This window comes from Convolutriloba macropyga, chromosome 8, assembly GCF_964194025.1.
Source record: "Convolutriloba macropyga chromosome 8, txConMacr16.3, whole genome shotgun sequence".
Taxonomy (NCBI): Eukaryota; Metazoa; Xenacoelomorpha; order Acoela; family Convolutidae; genus Convolutriloba; species Convolutriloba macropyga.
Window position 1 is genome coordinate 25,087,681 of NC_134475.1, and position 23,208 is coordinate 25,110,888.

Consider the following 23,208-nt stretch of genomic DNA (forward strand, 5'->3'; position numbering starts at 1 on the left):
CTGTGCGGCTAATAAAAACGTAGTCGAAAATGTAGCACGATAAAATCCAAATTGAGAAAAATGAAACAAACCAACAACTTTCCGTCGAACGACAGGCAAGACGTCGGCTTTGGCTGTGGCTATCAAAATTAGGCTATGTCACGCAAATATTGTGTAACCAGAGTTTGAATTGGGTGTCTACAAACCCAAATTGTTAATAGACATTTTGAATTGCTTGAGCAATTTAAGAAAACATCAGAACAAAAAACTGCATTACGCCGTTTTTATCCCGCAATAAAGTGAACCCCTTAATATGCTTTAAATAAATAATTACTATTTTGTTGTAGTAGCATTAAATTGTCTTAAATTGCAAATTAACTCTTTTTCGCACAATTAGCCTCCAATAATAAAAGGATGATATATTCACCACAAACCAATGCACCACAAACAAAGTATAATGCGTTGAAACGTATTTCATCAATAAGCACCTTAAATCATGAAAACCTTTTGTACAAACGTTGAAATAAAAAATAAGTTGCTCGAAAAAACATTTGTTGAGCCAATTTTTGCCGACGTATAAATTTCACCGAGAGACACAAAATCGAATCCGTGGAAAGAGCAAACTGAATCGATTGTTGAAATGACATCTCCATTTTCTCTGAATACTTTTTGACAAATAAAATTTTTTGAAAACTAAACATTTTCACCTGTAGGAAGTAATTACGCAACAATTTAAAACAATTACTAGAAAAAATATGGCACAAAATACAATATAACAAATGCTAACTCATAAATTAAACTATTTTTAACGAGCCCAAAGAGAAAAATCAGATTTGGTAAATAGGGTGAAAATAAAAAAACAACGAAGTTTTTAAATATCATTTGTTTTTTTTTTCAAAAACGATCATGTTATTAAATTAAAATCGAATTCACACAGTTTGTGACTAGTGTAAACTGTTACGGTTTTGGTCATCACAACCTTTGAATGTAATACTTTTTAAATATTTTTAAAGAAAAAAAATACTTAGTTTAAATGTCAAAAATTCTAAACGTCAAAATCGAGCACGTTTAAATCCCGTCTATTTCCCGTCAGGAAACAGTTAATAATATTGAAAACCATTTCTGTACGCAAGTTAAAAAGACCGTTTTTATGAGAAAAAGAGTGAACATTTAGGCTAGCGTTCGAGCTCGCTATTTTTATAACTCTTTAAAAAATCTCGGGTAAATGTAACTCTTGCATGTTTTTGCAACAGTAAAAAAGGCATTGTTGAAGAAAAATCTAAGTTTTCATAAATTAATATAAAACGCCAATCAAAATGAAGCTTTTTCCAAAAAATTGCGTTTGTTCCAGTAATTTTTATTTGAAATTTATCTTTTTATCAAAGCAAATAAAAAAGACGCGTGAGAACGATTTTCGAGAAGCAGAATTTCAATATGATTTTACGACTTCACTTCGTCTTTTGAACTTCAAACTGTAGTCGCAAAAAGCACAATCGGTAAATTCAATTTTTTATATGTGGCTCAATGCGTATTGTTTGAATTCCTCATTATCTACTGAAAAACTATGTTCAAATTTTAAGAGGAAAACATAAACCGACTAACGTCATCCAATTTGTAATTGAGCTACAGGCGGGTCAATTTAATTCAGAAAGGGCATTAGACTGGGCATTTTTATGATTGGGGCATTTTTATGAATACAAAAACCCCTCAACAAGTAGGGGTTCGAAACCATCACCTCCGTAGTAATTGACAGACTCATTAACCATTCCGCTATCAAGATCTTGAGAATGCTGGTTTAACAATCGCTTCTCTTTTAGAAACAGTCCTAATTTCTGATTGAGAGCAATTTATGCCCCCCCCCTAAACGATGCTCTGTATAATTGCACTAAATTTGCAATTTTAATAGCTGTTATGAGGTGTTTTGTTTTAGAGCTAAAAGTCGATATTGCAACATTCTTATCTCGCCGTCAATCTTTGATAACAAACATTTATTTGGTACGCAACTTCAATCTTTACATTGTTCAAAAAAATGTTCATTTCCTGAAATTAACCTATTTAACTGTCTTCAAACCTAAGGATAAGGCTTCAAAATCAAAATTTCGCAATTGCCAAAAATTTTAAACTTTAGTGCTCTCGAATGAAGTATGAGGTAAATATTGCAGAAGTGTCTATTTTTACGAAAAAAATTTGCTCGACCGTTCTGGCTTCTGGAGTCAATTTCGTAACGACTATTTTTTTCATTTTTACGAAACCTAAATAGCACGCTCATTCGATACTATAAGCAGCTGACTCTTTTGGTGGCAATTTAAGACTACTACTTGAAAATTCCGCGCCAAATTGGTTTAACTTTTAACATTAGGTCTAACTAAACCCTTTGCCCCACTACCACCCCGCAATAATTAAAATGATTAAATAATCCTCTCTTGTACTAAGACTGTTTTTAAATAGATGTCTGTCGATATGAATCTGGGTATAAACAGAATTTCAAGCTTATCAAGCCTTGATATATTGCTTGGGATGTTACTGGTTGGAACATTTTGTGCAAAAGCACATTACCGATCTTCTTCGTTTTTTAAATTAATGCACGGATGCTTCCAGATCACACACCAGTGAAAAAAATTGGGGGTTACCATATTGGTATCGGAGATATCAGCACCCATTTTTTTCTCCTCCGGCTGCTGGAGGCTGGTGGTGGGGGGGGGGGGGAGGGGGGGGGGTCAAGCGATGTGGATAGGGATGGGAGGACTGGACGAGAGGTGGTCCGAATCGGCAGCTGGAGGAGGGTGGACTGCGGGCGTGAGTGGAAGAACTCTCTTCAAAACAGTTTTGTTGAATCGCATTCTTAGAGACTGCTAGGGCATAAGGCTCTAGGAGAACTTAATGCCCTCCGGGCGCTACCTGTTTATCCCGTTTTAGAGGACGAAAAGTCAAATGGGTCAGACTAAAAATCACTCAAGCGAAATATCGCATAAAAAATTCCACAGGACTAATATAATTGCTACAAACTTCGTTTGAGAGCAATTAATATGCTTGAAAGCGAAAAGTTACGAGCTCTTAAAACAAAAATGGTCATAAAGGTAGCTTGTTGTATTAAATCAGACAGTGGTAAAGAAGGGGGGAAAACACCGTCACGAATAAATTTTTCAGCCGATGAATACTAATAACTCACAGATCTGCAAAAATACGGAACAAGGTACCTTCCACATATTTAACAAAAGCTGATTTCAATAATCAATTCACAAATAAAATCAAATCAACAGAAAGCTTCACAATTTATCCACACGTTTCTCGGACACTTTCAAGTTCTTTAACATTTCTGCACTGTTTTTACTGGCCTCGATTGCTAAATCTAACTTCATCGTGTTGATATAAACTGACCCCTGATGCGGATACGACGAACTGTTTCTCTGCAAATAGTTCAGCTCCCCGGCAAGAATATTGTGGAATTTTTTAATTGCCTCTGAAAAATTAGCAAGACTACTTTGACATTGAGTTTGATTCGTTGATGGGTTCGAATTTGCACTTTCACTACTCTGGTTCAAAATTTGAACGACATTGCTCGTTTCTTGCGCTATAACGGCAATCTGTTCATCAGCTAAGTCTAACTTCTTCAAACGGTCAGCCAGTGTTGTTTGTTGATGCTTCTCATTTGACGATGTTTGTCCACTGTTATTGGCCATTTCACAGTAATCTGAAAATAGCTCTACAATACACACTTCAGAAGAAAAACTTCGAAAAATTATGCGCGAAAAAATAGATAGCACAAAAAATGGTTTTTAATTTTCACGCACAAAACAATGTATAAATTATCATCGCTATTTTACATTAGTTAGAATGATCGCAGATCTTAAAATTGAATAAATTTCGTTCACATCTACTCATCAATTATCACAACTTTAAAATATGTTGTTCAATTAGTTAACATTAATAAATTGATCACACACTTGTTCAATCACATCCGCTCGTATACGTACACATAACCCAAATCCTTCGGCAGCTTCGAACTAATTGCAACTTTCTCGTCATTGAACAAAACCCACTGGTCATTAATTTTCACATGGGCCACATAATGCCCACAAGACGCTGAGGGGCCAATATGACTAATGAAAGACAGCAATTTATACTTGGTCGTGCCCATATCTAGTTGATCTTCATTCTGTCCTGCGTTTGTACTAGCACTGGCACCAGGTTCTGGCTCATTATCGTCGACAGGATGGCTGAAAATGTACTCAATAGCTCGTTCTACATCCCCGTTAGTATTTCTCAACGCTTTCGTGGCCTGCTCACTCGAAAAACCCATAGACATTACAAGAGCTATTGATTCTTCTGAAACTTGAGGCTGATTGGCGGTTGCCGAATTGCGACCCGAGTTTGTACTCGGCGGTTCAAATGGTGTATTCAAATCAACATCGTCCAGGTGTTCCATTAACCAATTAGAAGCAGCTTCTATGCCTGAATTATTGGTTTTGTAACAAGCCCGTTTGCACGCGTCCATGGTGAAGCCCATAGTCATTAACAAATTGATAAATTCTTGGTTGAATTCGAACTTCGCCGGAGACTCCGAGCTTGTTGGAATTAAAGTTTCATCGTCAGGTTTCGGAAGAGCCCGAATAGCTGACAGGTCAATAAAGTCTGGCATGTCAACAGATACCTCTAATTTAGCTGGTCGCCAATCGTCAGTGATAGTAAATCGTCTGATATGAATGAACAAATATTTCGGAAAAGTTAAAATTGAAGTAAATTTATGCGCATCAACAAGCTGATTGTCAAGCAGAGGATTTCTAAAATTTTCAACAACTTGTTTCTCAATAAACGTGGTCAGTAGTTCTGAAAAAGGCACTTTAGGAATTACGATTTCAGAGACATCTGGTTCCTTGTTTTGCTCTTTGTATTTTTGCTTCAATGATTCGAACGCTTTGACCTCATCTTTATTGATACTTTTATCCATGGGAACAAATAGAGAGAGCATATTATCTTTCCTTTTGTCGTATCTGACCGCTCCAGTAACACTGCACTGAATTTTCTCTTGAATCGTGAACTGAAAATCACGCGTAAAGTCTTCTCCGAATATTCTAGAATGTTTCTCAACAAGAGAGAACAAATGCAGAATAAACTCATGAACATCTTGTTGATTTCCGGTACTGAACTCGCGATGATTGCGTCCTACGCATCTTTTAAACGATGCAGGGGAAATTCCTTCAATAAATTTTTCTGTCATTTCCTTCGATGAATATTTTCCGGACATCAACCCATGAAACAATTTAGCAATTTGAAAACTGATATTATTATGAATTTCATCAGATTTTGGATCAATTGTAGCTACCAAGCTTGGAAACGCAGTTAAGTAATGAGCCGCAACTTGAGGGACATGGTATAATGCCTGCATTACGGAGGCCACATAGCATGTATTACCCAAATTTCGCATTCCAACGTAACCAGGTCCGTATAACCGCTCCAACTCCGACCCAGCTTCAGTCAACAGTTTCCATTCGTAAGTCTGATTCAGCTCAATTTCCATCTCCGCCATTGTCTTGTCCGTTTTGACAAGATTTTTGACGTTTATACCAAAATGAGCCAGATGCTCTTTTAGCAAGGGATCTTCAACCATGTCATCTTCAACATACGAGAACACATCACCTCGACCATCCGCAGTTATAGTTCCCAATTTAACTGCTAACGGGTATCCCGTCTCCTTGTAATAATCCACAGCATGGTTATTACCCCCTGAACCGTCAAAGAACTTCCGGCCGCACAAAATAGCACCATCAGTTAAGTTCAACCACAAATTCGTGGTCAAGTCGCAACGTTCACATTTCCAGCCCGATGGAGGAATTTTCTTCCCGTTATTGAGTTGCACTAACTCGACAGTTGTTGTTCTCCTCGTCTCTCCATCCCATTCTAACGGTAAACTGGACGCTCTCGCAGAATGAGCTTCAATCACATGCTTTACATTCTGACGCACAATCTCAGGCAAATCTTGCGATTCAGTTTCAAAAAACTTGTCTTCTGGCTTCAAGTACACTCTGTAGCTGTCTTCATACTCAAATTCAGCCTCTGCACCAGCTGAGAAGCCTCCCTCCACTCCAATTGCTAACTTAGTTGGATTTTCTGGAGCTGTTTCGGAGTCCGGCTTCGCTTTTTGTTTCTTTGTCCTCCTAAAGTAGCCAAAATTTGCATATTATAGTTGTAAAACTTGCTTCAGATCACTTGTCAAGTAAAAGGTCAACTTCTTAATAATCCTTTGCTGACCTCAGAATTAAATATTGACGTCAATCATATTTGTTCGTCACGAACAAGAAAATTTTCGTTATCTCAAAATTCAAAAACAATTTTTTTTAAATAAAAGAGTAGAATACTTTCAGACGGTAAGCCTTCAAACTTAATCAAAGCAAGTCTAAACAATACAAACATAGACGTCAGAATACGAAAATAGCTACGAAACAGACTTACGAGATGTAAAATTTAGATGGCAACATACAGAATTGAGTTAATGCAGTTGCCAACTTTTTAAATGACTAAAACGTTTTCAAAAGAAAGCTCCTTCCGAAAAATAAATAAATTGGTTATTTTAATTTGGTCGCCATGCTTTATTATTATAATTGATCATTATATAGGAGTTATATATTCGTCTTGATAGGGCTCAGATTGATTTCAAGTGACCTTAATAAAGTTATAAATCATTTAGAGAGTGCGCAAAGTCAGTTATGATCAAAAACATTTATGACACAGTTCAGCCACCAATTGGTTTAAGAAATGACGTCACGCACATAAAAACAGCAAAAAAGCAGTGAAATAGCGACCTGGAAAGATGCTAAACAAAAGTGCTCTTTTGAAATTTGCAGCGTGATAAAATGTAAAACGATAAAACAAATACAAACATAACCGACCAACGTCGGGCGAATTGCTCTCAAACGACAAGCAAGAGGGCTGACTTCGTCAGTAGTTATCTACGGATTAGGGAGGCTAGCTTTAGCTTGATTGAAGGGACATGAGCTGATCGCGGCGGCGGCGGGGCACTGGTGGGGTGAAGTGGGTGGGGGTCAACTCTCAGAACCGCCCTTCACACTATGAATTTATGGTTCCAAAATTTTCAGTGAATCGCATACTTGGCGTCTAGTACGCCGAAAGGCTTTAAGAGCACTTGATGCCCTCAGGTCACTACCTGTTTACCGTGTTTTTGAGTCGAATGTGTCAGACGAAAATCGGTCAAGCTAAAAATCGCATGGAAACGAAAACAGGACTAATGTAATTGCTACAAACGTCGTTTGCGATCAATTAAACACCAAGATCACCGCAATATAGCTACACTCAACTTAAAACTATAAAAATCCATAAAAATTTTCAAAATTAGTGAACAGCCTGCTTGATATAAAAAGAATTTTTTTTAGTTTTCAATTAGAGGCTCGGACCTTTTTTAAAACATGGCACAACATTAATGCTACAATTTTGCGAATTCAGTTTAAAAAGTATAAAGGTAAACTTGCTTGTAGTTAAGGTAGAATGGGTCTTGGGTCATCGGAAAGTAAAAACTATCCAGGCTCTCCTTGCCTACAGCCATATATGATGTCAGAGAAACAAACAATCCATCTGGACAATTCTCCGGAGTATCGAAGCTGTAGAGACATTCCTCTTTGTACACCAACTTGTTCAAATTGGGCATCTGCAATTTGGCACAGTGAGACATCAAACTCATCTTAACAATCTGAAATTAGAATTCTAGTAAAATCGGATCCATTTAATTTGATAACGCTGATATGATACAAATACTTGCTAACTGGAATCCAAGCACTACATGCCTATTTTTACGCTGCTATTTTTTCTGTAGTTGAAGTATAAAACATACTTCAACTACAGAAAAAATAGCAGCGTAAAAATTGATTGCACGAAATACGAAATTGTCAATTACCTAGAGCGCATGCCTCCTTCCTCCGAAGTGTAACATAAAGCCGCAATACACCTCTTCTTCAAAATGAACAGAGACTGCAAGCTGTGTTCCACTCTAAGCTATTTGTCCTTCATCTTTATGAATGTATATAATCCTCTCACAAAAGTTTTTAAAAAATTATTGACGCCCCGCAAAGGCTAAAGGGGTTTTGCTTCATATTTTCATTCCAAAGAATATATTTACTCAAAATCCGAGGGATTCTCCAAACAAATAATGCAAACAAATCAGGCACAATGAATTGTTTGGAAGACAAACGAAGATGGAAATATTACTCTGTGCCCCAGAGAAATCAAGTGTTGAAGGCAAATTTAAATACAAAAAATATAAATTAAATACAACCATGGTCAATACAACAAACATGCCGAACAAAAAGCCTTGGGCAGAAATGATGCTGCAGTCTAGGCTTGTGCAAAATGCAGAATTAAGGCAACGACTGACAATTCTCCAAAAATGACCATAGGCACAGCATTCATGAAATGAAACAAGACCTCAGAAAAGACGTTGATGTTCTCGAAGTTGAAATGCAGAAAAAGTCAAAATGGTTTTCAAGACAACAATTCTTTGACCCCCCCCCCCCAATCCATCTCAAGAAGTTTCAACTGTCCCTAGTGCAACAACATCAGAATCTAACAAAAAACTTGAAGTTACCGAATTCATGCAATAATAGAATCTTACAGATGAATAATCAAAAGCTGAAGATTGATAATATTTTTGTCACTTTATCGAAATCAGATTGGCTAGCTCAGAGAAAGGTTCTTTGTTATCGCTTCAAATTAGCTCAAGCGCTAGGAATAAACCGCACTGAAATCAACATCAAGTCAAAACAACTTTTATACAAAAACACAATGATAGACACAATAAAATCCATAGCCGCGAACGGCCAGTCATTTGGTAGAACTTCCAAATAAATACATAACGAGAAAAAATTCGCATAATATAATTGAACTGCCGGTCAATTAATACGCTCGAATAAAGAAAAAGACTATATACTCTGATGAAAACTGTGAAAACAGATATTGTTTGATTGAACGAAACTTCATCCAAGCGATAAAACGATGAAGTATTCTTAGACTGCAATTACCAAAAACAAAGTCGTTCTGACAGAGCCAACGGGCCACATGGAGGTGTCCTCATTGCTCAAAACATATTATTGAATTTGAAGTGAAACGCTCTTCTATCAAAGATTTGTTTTGCAGCTCCTTGTTTTGTTTGACTAAACGAACAGCTTCAGGCTCAATTTACGCAGAAAAAAATGATGCAACGAAAGTGGTAAACAAACAGATTCCCATCTGTTTCAGATAAAACTGCGGCATCAATTTCAATCAACTGCAGAAAAAAGGAACACGAAAAAAACAAACAACTTATCGATTGAAAGACCAACTAACACTTTCATCGGACGAAGAAACATCATTTCATTGAAAAATAAAATGGACTTCGGCAGACGCTTTTAATTTGTGAAGACAAATCGCAGCTCAACCGCGCCTACCAGACCAAATGAAGTTCAAAAACCGCAATGTTAATGGCTACAAGAATTTTGCAGAAAGCTTCCATGAATATTTTGCCTCTGTTTTCAAATGTGATAATTCAGACACATATACCCGATTCGTTGTAACCAGAAATTTTTTTTGATTATATTCAGTTCTCCGCAAGTACGGTCGAAGAAGTGCTTCTCAGCCATTCGGCGAAATAAATCCAAAAATACTTAAAGCTTTCTTATCATACATAAAAGTCATCTTTTGTTTCGGTTCAGCTCTATCAACAAATGCGAGATTCCTGTTGTACGCAAAAAAAGTCCATGACCGTCTTCATTTTAAAGATAGACATACAGGAAGATAGACAATAAATTACCGACCTAGTACTATGTTGAGTACGCCATCTCTTCTCTTCGAACGACTAGTTTAAAAGTTTCAAAGCATGATTTAAGAAAAGATTACTCGACAATTACAGCTACTACTTTACTGTAGTAACTTTTATGACGCACTCGACGCCAATAAACATCTCATAATTGCCTACCCTGACATTGCAAATGCTTTGGACACAATTAATTTCAACATTGTTCTGCATACATTATGCGGTTTTCGTTTTGACAAAAACGTTCATTTCATTTCGCACTTTGTCTATCAGGAACACAGCAGAGGGTGAAGGTCTGCATTGAAATATCGCAAATCATTGCAATGCACAGTGGTGGGCCACAAAGTTCTATTTTTGCTGTTTTCATTTTCTCAGCTATATAAATGAATAGCACTAGTTATAGTACAGTTTTCTCTACGATGATGACAAATTGTAGCATTTCTATGTTACAGGAAACAATTGCAACCAGAAATTGAAAAAAAAATTTGCGGAGGAGCAAAAACAAATTAAACTACAAATTACAACAAAAGTCAAATAATTTTTTTTTCTAGAAAAAATTATCGGAGCACAATGCGAGCCGTTTTTACCCGGACAAAGCGTCATAAAACCAGAAGAAAGTCTAAAAGGTTTTTGAATTCCGTTGTCGGAAAATTTATAATGTGACTTACACCTTGACAAAGTAATAGCAAACCGAAATCAAAAATTATCCTGTCTACGAAGTTCGCCTGTCTACGAATTGGAGATCCTAGAACCAGATTATCTGAAAAAGTCCTGGAAGCATTTCTGTCAAAATATAGTTCTAGAGTACTTAAAACAACTTCCTCAATTGTGTTGTAAAGTAAAACAATCAACTCTCAAAAAGGCAAGACTTCTCGATTACAATCCCCTCTCCAAAACACCAAAATCCAAGAGCGAGCTGCAAAAAATTTTGAACAAAGAATTACAAGTAACCTTAAGATACAAGTTCCAGATGGACGTTGTTTGAGAAATTAAAAAAACCTGGAGCTCATCTGCCCCAAATCGGGTATACCATGTTTGGAAAACTAAGCTTCATTATTAAATTCATTATTATTATTACTTCAGGTTAAATTCATTATTATTATTATTACTATTATTAAACTCAAGTTGATATAAAATCAGGAATCTCTTCATGAACAGGAGTTTTTAACTGCTCTCCAAGGCTTTTTTCCCCCAGCTGTATTCAGGCTAAGCAATTTCTTAGCTTTAATTAATTTTAATTTATATTCAAAAAGTGATCACAGAAGACGAAAAGCGGATTTGAAGTTAGAGTGGCGTCATATTGTTCTAACAAAAAACATGATTCAAAGCGTTGGGCCAACACGAACAACCTATCAATTCATCACGCATTTTGCCAAGGCGCCAAAAACTGAACTCCAACTTAATTATTTATAATTAACTAATTAATTGAACCAAAAAGAAAGCACCAGGCACAAATTGAATTTGGGAAAACAGCGTTTTTGAACATTAAGAATAGACCACTATTATAGAATGAACAAAAACTGAATCGAAAAACTGGTCGAGCTCAGTCTTTTGCAGATAAGCGGACTGAAAATTTCATCAATATGCGGACCAAAGAAAAGACTAAAAGACAGAAAGCATAGAGAGAAAGATCTTAGAAAAAGAAAAGAATTTCTAAAACAGAAATCAAATTCTTAGGTCCGAAACTGCTATGATTCAGAAAAAAATATAATCGAGACAATTTCTCGTTTTGGTTCCCCAGTATCTCAAAAACTTTAACAATAGTTTTCTCTTGTAGAACACTTTGTTTAAAAACAAATTCAATTTCCTGCGAAATTTAACTAGACTAGGAAAAATACTACGGGAGAAAGAGTTTGAAACTAAAAAAAAAGAAATTATTTCAGAACAGATTCCATCGCCAATAGTACAGATAGTAATAGTACCGATTAATTTGTAATAGTAGGCCCAGCAGACCCTAACAACGGAATCATATAAAATGAAATAATCATAACAAAAATTACAAATCAAAGCACAGCAAAACTCGAATAATTTCCAAATCATGAATATTTACACGACAAAAAGAGTGCCAAAACAAGATTCAAGATGTAACGGACACAGGGTTAAAAATTAATAATATATATATATATATATATATATATATATATATATATATATATATATATATATATATATATATACTGATCACAGGAAAGTCGGCTCAAAGATGCAAAATTACGGGAATTGACTGAAAAAACCCAAAAATTATTTGAAATATTGACAAATATTAGGCAACTTTGCCCTTGGAACAAATTATTGGGCCATCAAAAACACTTTTAAATCAACTGCAGGGCTATATATTACTGCAGCTACAATCAAAATTCATTGCAATAAAAATAAATGCAGGCGACAAATGGCCAAATGGTCAGAAAAAATGGCTGAAAACGGGTAGCTCTATGCACTTGTGCCGGAAAAATCATCTGAAGTCAAAAATTCATTAATTCAAAACAGCGCATGGCGAAAAGCTTATGTCGCTCAGCAAAATCATATTTAAATTTAGGTCAAAAGGCTAATAGACATAGTACATCCGGCTCAAAAAAAAAACCTCAACAAAATCAATACTCCGAATTTTAGAAAACAAAAGAATGTCAATAATAGCTCTGCTCAACAAGCAGTCTATCTCTATCGTAGCCATTAATAATTGTTTCAAATAACTAGAATCCATATGCGCACCGACTAAATTTCAAGGAGCTAAAGAAGTAAAACATAGCTGGCAGATTGCCAGAAAATAGCCGCAATAGCTTCGTACATCTGCAGCCTCAAAAAACAGTAAGACAGACCCAAAAAATTTGTCTTTTCATTGAAGGCTGATATGTTATATTTTGATTAAAAATCTTTGCTACCTCTATTAGCTGCTCTGAAATAACCTTCATTTAGAGTGACACACATTCACTTGACTTTTTCTCTTTTGAATTAAAGTAAACAAAAGTCAATTTCAAAGTGAGGAAGTCATTTTTGCGAGTGAGGTAAGTCAAGTGTGACCAAAATTTAACCACGCGAATGAACAAAAAACTCGCTCCACTAAGAGCAAAAAATGACGTCACACATGCACTTCAGTTGAAATTGCATGAACGAATAAAAAAAAGCAGATTTGAAGTAGTTGTGACGTCATATGGTCGTAACAAAAATCGTGACGAAATAAAAAAAAAAACATAGCAAGACAAGTCCTGACGTACAATTCAAAGAATTTTACGGACTATGAGTGAACTGTGAAAACCATTAATAAAAAGAACAGATCAAAAAATTTGAAAAAAAAACAAAATAAAAGCTAAACAGCCGCATGTGAACAAAAAACCACAAGCGAAAAAGGGAAATTTGGTTTAAACAAAAAAAACTAAGCCTATAATGAACTATGAACGGATTGTGAAAACCATTAAGAAAAAAAATCCTATCTAAAAAATCCAAAAATCGGTAAAAATCAAAGTGAAATTGCCGCATGTGAACAAAAAATCACTAGCGAGAAAACGAATTTTTGTTCCAACACCGTTTTCTCACTCTACTCTAAAGTTTCACGGCGAAAACTACTCGCTTTTTCGCTTCACTTCCTGTTTCGGCGTGAACAAAATCACTACTCCAATTTGACTTCAAAAATCATGAAAGTGTGAACAGATCTTAAAAAAGACAGCGCCCCAATAAAATTCAAAGTCTTTGAATTGTAAAAAAAATAGCCCTAGCTATCACTGCGGCTATTAAAAACGTCTTCACCCTTAAGAAAACAAATCGATTAAAAATACTCTGACACGCAGTCCCTGGGGTTGAATCGATTTAACGAGTTTTTCCTCAATTTCATTGCTCTCATTGAGCTGAACATACCTTAATTGTGGACGGCTCCTAATTACTACTCAATATCTTTAACATATCAGAAAATATATAGGATCAACCTTTAGCTCAAGTTAATGTTACAGGCTGACCAAGGTATGGGAATCTCAGTGAACCCAAATTTTTCGAAACAAAAATTGAGAGAATCAGCAAACACTAGGCAAAATTGGTGTAAAACTAAAACGAATCATAAGATTAAGAAATTCGCAATACTAGGCTAGGTTTGAACTACATTTGATTCAACTACATTGCTATCCAAATTAACTCGCGGTTTGTAGTCCTAAAATTGACCACATTGGATAGCTGAACATTGAACAACTTGTCGAAACGAGATAGCAAAATGAAACCACTTCAAAAATCGAGTCTTTAAATCTACACGACTTTCATTTTTTTATGAACAGTGGTTTTGTCAACAATATAGAATACTTTACCAGCTAATCGTGAAATCAAGGAGCACAATCAAAAGTGTAAACAAGTAATTTCAATCTGCAAAAGTTTTCCAGAACCAATAAATCGAGATTGCTGAGTTTTTCAGTGGATATAGTTAAGTGCTCGCACAATTCTGGACCTTTTAAGTCAAGTCGAGCTGAACTTTAAAACTATTGGCTTTAGATCTTTCTGCAATCGTGGCGCGATAAGACAATCTCGCGAGCTACTTTGTTAGAATTACTTTTCTGCGCAAAGCACTTCACATCAACGAGGGCTAAATTAACATCTTAAAGCTTGTTCTCGGTTAGATGAATATTGTTTTTCGAGGGTTGAACGAATAGGTAAACTTATTTTTCTGAAGATACAATTGACATTTGCCTTTATATTGAGTCGAACATAATGACAAGAATTAAGCCTCATCGGCTTGAAACCATGCTGAGTAACCAAACATAATGCTTAGCCTCAAGTCAAACGTCTTCAGCAGCCTAGTAAAACAAAATAGCAAATAAAGGTTGGTAAAAAACAATTGTTTACAGCGCAATACGGAATATTAAAATTTGCTAAACGAACCGAGTTACGTAGAGGTATTCGTATACAAGAGTGGTTATCCGATTTTCGTGGCCTTGTTTTTGTTATAGAAAAATTGTTCCTAAAAATTTGTATTGATATTAGCGCATTATTATCAATATCGTAGTTGTCATCGTAATCGTGCACGTCTGCTGAATTTGCTTTATCGTTGATATGTGCTTTGAATGTTAGATCAAGCATTTCTGTGAACGTAATTGTTAGGTTGAGCTTGAGTTGTCTTTGTCGCTAAAATCCTTGAATAAAATTCATTGATTTCTTCTTTGCTGTGGTCATTCTGTTGTTCTGAGATTGCACGCGGACAGATAGGACACTTCAACCGCATGTGTCAGAACTTGCACAACGTAGGCATGACAATGAAAATTAGTATCATATTGCCCACTTTCCAATAGTCAGGAAAAACGCATTTGCTTAAAAACGTTTGAAGATTCCTTTTCAGATACTTTGGCAGTGACAAAGACAACTTTCTAAGAAGCATATGTCCAATAAAGTAGGGTCCGATTGGATTATTTAATGTATGGCCTGGATGCTTCAACTTTTTAAATGTATCTACCGACTCCTTAAAATTTTGCATCTCCCTTTCAAATCGAATCTGTCTTATTTTGTTACTTACCATCTTACAAAATCAATTTTAACAATAGTGTCTTTCTCATTGTTGACAACATATTCGTCGCTTATTCTTCATTATCATTTAGTTCTCGCACACCATTAATAACACTTTTCTTCAATTTTGTACAGATTACTAATAATGCATTACTTCACTATATGATACATGTTTTGCATCTTTGGTTTTCACAGCTTGCTTGCAATATTTGCCTGCAGCCTTTTTTTATTGAATCATAATTTAAACTAGAGAAAAATTAGGAATTGAAAAAAGTTTCAGAAAATTTGGTTTTGAGTCGACAAGATTTTCATTCTACCCTGGGGTAAACTAAAGTTTCTGCAGTGGATCAGTGAAACAAGCTATAGGAAAACAATCGTTAAATTTATAACATCAGTCAAATACACATCAATTAAGTAGGAAGAAAATTTTTTTTCCGTACCTCCGAGACAAAAAATGTGTGCGGAAATTCGGAAACTACTTAGAGTCTAATTTCTGTTCTCTCCGTGCTTCTATTTCTCGTTCCTATTGACCAAACGTTTATTTCTCACTAGTTTTTAAAACTGCCTCGGTGATTCAGCACAGTTGTAAAAATTTTGAGCTCGATGCACTTAGACAGTCTCGCTGATATAAATAGTGTCTCCTCTTTTGTCCTAAAATCGTTTTTCATTGTCCAGTATTTGGATGTGTTACTTATACACAACTCATTTGACGTTAACTGCATTTTCACGTTGCAGATATAGAACCGCACTTAATTTCAAATTTATCTTAAGCCGGATTGTTGTTACCGGGGTGCATAAACAATTATTGATCCCGTTGTGTCCAATAACAATGTTGTTTTTGTGCGAATGTGATCCTTTCAACAGGTTTTGCAATACTATGCCTTTGAGATGAAACTTAAGCCACGGATTGTGAGGCGTCGTAGCGCCAAACTAAAGAATATCTTGAAGGGCCCGACTCAGTTTAGTAGTTACGGAGCTTCGCTCTATCAGATACCTTAAACAAATCTCTAAAAGCCCTAGTGAGGGACTTCCACCCATCGCTTGTCAAAAAATGTGATATTTCTCTCATTATTTGTTAAATATCTTCTTGTAGCTTTCATACTATCACTTTTCGAGTAAAGCGCTTCATAACAACGAGTGCTATTTCAACATCTTAAAACTTGTGCCCTCGGTGAAGTCATTATTGTTTCTTAACTGCTGAGTGAACATGTAACGCAATTTTTCCGAATTAACGATTAACATTCGACAACCGATAATCAATTTGGAAAAAATAGATAGATACACAAACACTTTGAAGTTCTACAATTTGAGCTGGTATAAGATCTTGGTTCGATGCCGTTTTTCTTGAAAGGTAAACAGACACTTTATGAACTAATTGAAGATTTTTCTTGTTAAATTTGCGAAAAACATCAAAATGCAGATAATGAACAAGCTAGTCGAATATAGTAGTAGTAGTAGATTAGGCTTCGAAGTTCGTTCTTCAGGGTATTGCTCCCATTCAATTGTCCAGATTCATAAGTTTCTGATTAATGTTGCAGTATCCACACTTGCATACAATGCGCCCAGTGCATTTGTTTTCCTCTGTGTACTGAATGCAGAAATAATGCCAAAACATTTTTGACACTGTATTTTTATTTAAGCTTCTACCATAATTTGAATAAACTTTGAGCGCTAAATTGTAGAGATTTTTTTGTCCGGTGGAAAAAATTTTCGTCGCTTCTTAGTAATCGATTTTTGTTTATTTGTAGTTCTCGGCTATGTTGACGAGTGGTACTTTCCTGAATATTGTCTAAGTTCGATAGTTCAACGTCGTATTTAACTTGTTTTAGAGCAATAATGTATAATAAGTCGTGCATTTCAATATAAAGGCTGAGAGGCAACAAAATCAAGGTAACAAGTTGCTGTTTATAGCTCTGCTTTTCGTTCAAAATCCAGTTGTGGCAATTTTTTGTAACTTTTCAATTTCTTTCATTTGCGACTTATTCGGAAACCATGCCTGTGAGCAATAAGTAACTATCGGTACAACGTAACCAAAATAAGCGTTCAGTTTAGATTTTTGTTCACACTTTTGAGAAATATTTCTTTTAAGCTTGAAAAAAGCACAAACCTTTTCGTTTTCTAAAGGAGCAGTTTTCATTCCAATTTAGGTTTTCTGAAACCTGGAGCCCAAGGTCTCGCTGATTTTTTACTTGATCCAGCTTATGGTTGTCAATAGACGCCGTTATATTTCCCTTGATGTTCAGGAGGTGAGTTTTATAATTTAGTCATTTGATTTTCTTCGCACCAAGTTGACAAACTAGAAACTGCGGGTTCAGTATTGCATTGCTTCTTACTAATCATTTTCACATCGTCAGCAAAGCCATAGCAAATTAATTCAGTTAGGTGTTCAGGTAAGTCGTTGATGAAAATAATGAAGAAAAGAGGTCCTAATATAGAACCCTGTGGGACACCACTGGTGACTTCTATCAAATCAAATACCTCATTGTTGATTTTCACATATTGTTGGCGATTCGTTAGATACGACGATATCAATTGAATTAACTTCCCTCCAACGCCAATGTTATAAAGCTTTTGTATCAGAATATTATGTGGTACAGTGTCAAAAGCTTTTGCAAGGTCAAGATATAAAATACTTATGTCTTTGATCGCTTCATTATCAAACTTTTTGTACACTGTGTCGAGAAATAATAGTAACTGCAAAGTTGCCGATCGATTTTTCCTGAAGCCAAATTGATTTTCACAGAGTTTGGGTCTTACTAGTTCGTATATTTCATCAAAAATAATTTTCTTGAGTACCTTGGACATGCAGTTTAGTAGACTTATGGGTCGGTAGCAAGTTACATCCGATTTATTACCGTCTTTAAAAATGGGACTTATTTGGCTTACTTTCCAATATGTAGGACAGGTTCCCTTATTCATTGTTGTTTGGTACAAGAATGTGACTGACTTTGTGATTGAACTACTACAATTTCTCAGCAGTAAATTTCCAATTCCGTCCGGTCCACTTTTGTGGAATCAACTTTGATGAAATTAAGATTTTGTCTCGAGCATGTTGTTGGTATTTCTGTTTTTTGATTAAAGACGCTCACAAAGAAGAAGTTGAAGCTCACAGCTTTTTGTTTATCTGTGGTTAGCTCCATACCCTTACAAAACACTATAGGAGGTACTTGTCGATTTTTGCGAATTGATGAAAGATATTTTTGTATTTTGCTGAATTGTCGGCTTTCAAAAATTTTAGCTTCATAAACTGAGAGATCATTATCAATCGCTTTACGAACCTCTACTTCTAATTTTTGAATCTTCAGTTTGAAAGAGATTGGATTTTTCAACTCGCTTTTAGTGTTTAACTAATTTATCTGGGATGTTCCATTTGAGATCCATGGTTGTAAACATGCCCGATGTTTAGTGACAAGCTGTATGTTTTCTCTTATTTTGTTGCGTAGCCATGTGTAGAATTGTTCCAGACGAAAATCAACATTACTGTAGCAAAAAAGAATGAAGGGATCAATTGTAAGGTTGTAATTAAACTCTTTCCAGTCAAAATTATTATAGGCAAACTTGTCACTCGCTTGAATTAATGGCGAATCAAGTAAGAGGTTTATTTGAGTGCAAATTGGAAAATGGTCGGAGCAAGGTTTGTTATTACTACTAAAATTCTTGAACAGCGAACGGTCGTAGGTACAATTAAGAACTACAACTGGATTGTTGCATAAAAACACATCTAGTTGACTTGGAGATACATTTGAAGATTACTTTCTATAAATTGATCTAAAACTAATTCTTCGTAGTCTTTTGTTGAAGACATTTTCGGTTTAGGAAAGCATTTACTGCCCATCGGTAGTTGCTTTGCTCGGACGCATTGTATATGCAACAAATTATAAGAGAAGACATTGAAAGATTGATCTTAACAACAATAAAGTCAATATGGATTAAAGGAATATCCACATTTTCGTGTTTAAGGGATGATTTTACAGCAATTAGATTTCCCCCATGTTTACTTTTGAAGTCAGTGATTTTCCTATCTTTTCGATATATAAAATAAGAGGGTAGAAATAGTGCTTCGTTGGCGACCTCAGCAGTTAACCGTGTCTCTGTTATGCACACAATGTCATAGTCGCAAGTTGAAAGACTATTAGCGAAACTTGTTCGTCTGTTTAGATGTAGCAGACTTCGAGCATTGACGGTGAGTACTTTAGCGCTTCTATGTAGTCACTCTTTACTCGTTTGACTTTCTTCATTGACGTTTGGAATGATAACCCAATTGTCCCCTTCTTTCCTCTCGAGTTCAAGATGCCGAATACGTAGCAATTTTGAATCTATTCCGCTAGTGATCAGTTCTCGCCTTTTCATTTAAGCTTTGTTTTCTTTTTTTTTGCGTCCTCGGGTGACAATTCAGGATATAAATTGATCTGTCGGTGTACTTATAGTCTTTCAAGCGGCTGACTGATTTCAAGATGAGATCTCTACTAAGTTCGCTTGCTGTATGAACAAGGATTACTCTTTTGTTTTCAGAATTGTATTTTCCAAGTCTCACAAGTTTGGTTCTGTCCTAGATGTTTAGGTGCTCTAATATTTGCTCTGCATGGCAGAGGTCCTCTTGCATTCTGTCAGCAGCCTCCTTGGATTTTGACTCATTAATTCCCCTAATTCTAATTCCGAGAGTTTTCTTATTCAAAGTCTGCGGTTTGTACACTACTTTACTGGCGTTGTTTGCTCCAACAACACTTCCGTAAGATTCATTTGGGTTTTTGAGACTTTTGATCTCCTTTTGCATGTTATCCAGAGATATGTTAGTTTGCTCTATACTGTACGCAAAGTTTGAGATTTTTCGTGGAGTTCTTTAAGTTGGTCATTCAGAGCTGTATTATCAGTTGATTCCATTTTTAAAGTCGTGTTGCCTTTTTTACCGGCGCATTCATTACAAATGTGGAGTAAGTTTTTCTCATATTTGATTAGGACGTCGATACAACTTTTTATCGAAGCCAGTACACTCTGGTTTTAGGCACAAAGTTTTTTGACAGTGAACGCAACAAAATTTGTTTGTTGATTTTGCTAGAGCAAGTTGCACAACTGTTTCGTGTTTTTGTTCGTTTGTTTTGCTGTTACTACTTTTAAGGACTGGCGTATTTTCATTGGGTTTTGTCATTATTGAAATGATTTTGCTTTCAAATAATGCCTCGAAAATTTAGTCTTTGTCTCTTTGTAACCTGAAGGTCACTGCGAGCAAAAAAACACAAAAATCTATATTTCACTGATTTTTATTGTGGAACAAAAATCTATATTTCGTTGACTTTTATTGGAGAGCGGATTTTGTTCTGGTGAGCTAAATTGTAGACGCACAGAGCTTAAAGTAATACCACACATGTTGGTCTGAGATGCTTTAAAATAATCGAAAGATGTCTGAACAAAAACATGAGGATAGATTATACTTCTCGCAATTTTGTAAAGGGGAAACGGATCTTTTCCGTTTGTGCCCCCCCCCCAGCTTAGTGGGCGCATATTATTTGCACCCCCCAGACGCACGTGCAATATTTTTACATAGTGATTTACTATGTAATGGCGCGTGCTCTGTAACTGGGGGGCGCATAACGTACTGGGGGGGGGGGGGGGGCACAAACGGAAAAGATCCGGGGAAACAATTAGCCAGACTGACAGGGTTTTACTATTCACAAAGTAGCTTTTACAATTATTACTACGAACGCACCAACATTAAGAAACTCACGCACCAACATTAAGTTTTTCAGTTGAAACTCGTCAAGCATAAATGGGGGCCCTGCTAAAATTGATTCACAAATAGGGAAATCTGTCAAGATGTGGTGATTAAATGACAACATTGTTGTATAGATTCGTTTGAAGTTTCACTGCTAGATTGCTTTTTAGCTCCATCATCAGGCTCATTTTCTTCTGTTGACTCTTTTGCGAAAAACTGATTTGGGTCATTTTCTTCAATATCTGCTAGGTATTTTTCTAAACTGAGCTGATTATTACTTGAAGATTGGGGATTTTGGCTTTTATCGTGTTCTGATTGTTTTGCTAGTTTAGCCTTTTCTTTCTGCTTCATTCGTTTTTGTCGCTTTTTTGAAGTCTTCAGTTCTGACTGCACTTCGTTCTGTTCCAATCGAGCTTCAAATTCTAATCTCTTTTCCTCTTCTTTGCTCAAAGCTTCAAAGTATTGGTTCCTCCTCTGTTCGCGTCTTCGAATGCCTCGATAAACATGAAATTCTCCGCTACCAGCAGCAGCTGACGAACCCATTACTTCGCGGATAAATTCAGGCGGCTTTGAGATTGACGGACCTTTAGGTCGTTCGGGAATTGTAACTGGCCGCTCTGGATGCTTCATCATTCTTTCTATTTTAAGTCTCTGAAGATCTGAAAAACTTTTACATTGCACAAACTCTTCCTTCTCGCGCAAAAACTTAATTCGCTTTAGCTTTTTCGGGTCATCTTCGTCATCCGGAGGAATGTACATAGATCCACTCATGTTGTCTAAAACGAAAAACATTCTGAACTTTCAAAAAAGATAGGAGCAAACCGCTTAAGATGTAGAACAAATTTATTAGCACACATAAGGAAATGGTAAGGAAGGATTAAAATAGGACATCAAGGAATGAGCAAAGGAATAAAGTTAAGCAGCCAAACACTCAGCGCTGCCTTCCCTCCTCCACGACGGCACTAATCAAAGTCTCACTGAGAACACGAGGCTTGAGGGCGCGACATCCCCTCAAGCAGAGAACACAGCTCCTCAGAAGTGCGAAGCTGATTTTCGTTCGGATGTAGCTTATATTGTCGGCGTACGGCTCTCCGCGTTTTTCGCTGATCTTGGTTGCGAGTTGTTTCATAACCACACGGCCAGCACCACCCGAGCAAGCAAAAACCAGTGCGTTGAAACTGCTGTGTTCGGTTTCGTGGATTCGCCCTTCGTACTTATTACGCTTGATGCTCTCGTGATATTTGTATGCATCATTTTGGTTTTAGGGCTGCTCTTCGCGTGAGGGTTGAAAATCTTCACATCAAAGAAAGTGGGATTAAAGCAGGAGCCCCACAGACCGTTTGCCTTGATGTCCAGTCGAGCGTCATCATCAGTAGTGGTGGAATTACTCGAGAAAATTTCTCAATCGAGCGACAAAAGTTTTGGCTCTACCTGGACATCGTAGCAAACGTCATCCATGAGGTTTGCAAACACGTCTTTGATTTGGTTGTGTCGTAGGTGCGTATACCCGCCTTTGGCGCAATTTAGGGCATGGGTGAGACTGAATTCTTTCCCGCATAGGCATATGGCTGGCGTGTTCTTCGCTTCCGAGGTGTAGCGAAGTGCTATTCCATCACGAACTCAGTCTTCGTGAGGTCAAAACCATGTTTTGATAACGGAAACGCTTTAAGCCAGCTAGATGCTCCTTTCTCCGAGGCCAGCTGGCTGGTAGGCAGGCAGGCATCCTACCTGTTACCTATACATCCCTCAATAATTGACTGTTATAAAGAATTAAACACGGTTATTGAAACTAAACAAACTTCAGAAGTGGACAACTACACTTCAAAAAAATTTTGGTGTGCTACACCAGAAAATTGTGGTGATCCATCAACATTGAACGGTATTCAAAAAACCATTTATGATACGATAAAACGATTTAAACAACTAGAACTTTTGGACCCTACAATCAACCAGGAAAACAAAAAACAACTCTTGGAAAAGATCAATTGGAGCGGCTCTATATTTACGAAACTGGAACGACTTGCTTGTCGAAAAAAATTGATGACTTGCTTGTAAAACATCATCGGATATTTGCGCGACACAGACTGGATCTTGGAAAAAACACTGACTGCCTAGTTAAACTGGTGCCTGAACATGATAAACCGATATATACTCCGAACCCCACAACACCAATACATTTACGTGATGAAATTCTTATAGAACTTGCATTAATGCAATGTTATGACATCATTACAACACTTCCTTTTTCGAG

The 23,208-nt window shown here is 36.4% G+C and overlaps 3 protein-coding genes across 4 annotated transcripts in view; all 3 read right to left on the reverse strand.

Moving 5' to 3' along the window:
• LOC142344625 (trafficking protein particle complex subunit 2-like) overlaps positions 1 to 23,208 on the reverse strand; it is a 580,178-nt gene that overhangs the window by 191,805 nt on the left and 365,165 nt on the right. The gene's annotated exons all lie outside the window — the stretch shown is intronic.
• Positions 3,198 to 23,208, reverse strand: part of LOC142344623 (ubiquitin carboxyl-terminal hydrolase 5-like) — a 385,171-nt gene continuing 365,160 nt past the window's right edge. The window contains exons 2-3 of one of the 2 annotated variants that reach the window (XM_075396431.1): positions 7,464 to 7,678; positions 3,198 to 6,134 (exon numbers count right to left, since the gene is read on the reverse strand). In XM_075396431.1, coding sequence (XP_075252546.1) covers positions 3,932 to 6,134; positions 7,464 to 7,672 — 2,412 coding nt within the window. In that variant the 5' untranslated portion in view covers positions 7,673 to 7,678 and the 3' untranslated portion in view covers positions 3,198 to 3,931. Of the gene's footprint in view, positions 6,135 to 7,463; positions 7,684 to 23,208 lie in introns of both variants that reach the window. The other variant, XM_075396432.1, reaches the window with a different exon arrangement.
• Positions 20,905 to 21,748, reverse strand: LOC142344033 (PRKR-interacting protein 1 homolog). Its single transcript, XM_075395495.1, has one exon. The coding sequence runs from the start codon at positions 21,726 to 21,728 to the stop codon at positions 21,054 to 21,056; it is 675 nt and encodes a 224-aa protein (XP_075251610.1). The 5' UTR covers positions 21,729 to 21,748; the 3' UTR covers positions 20,905 to 21,053.

Excerpts from the sequence above, each read along its gene's own strand:
- LOC142344033 (XM_075395495.1), bottom strand. The coding sequence starts at position 21,728 with ATGAGTGGATCTATGTACATTCCTCCGGATGACGAAGATGACCCGAAA.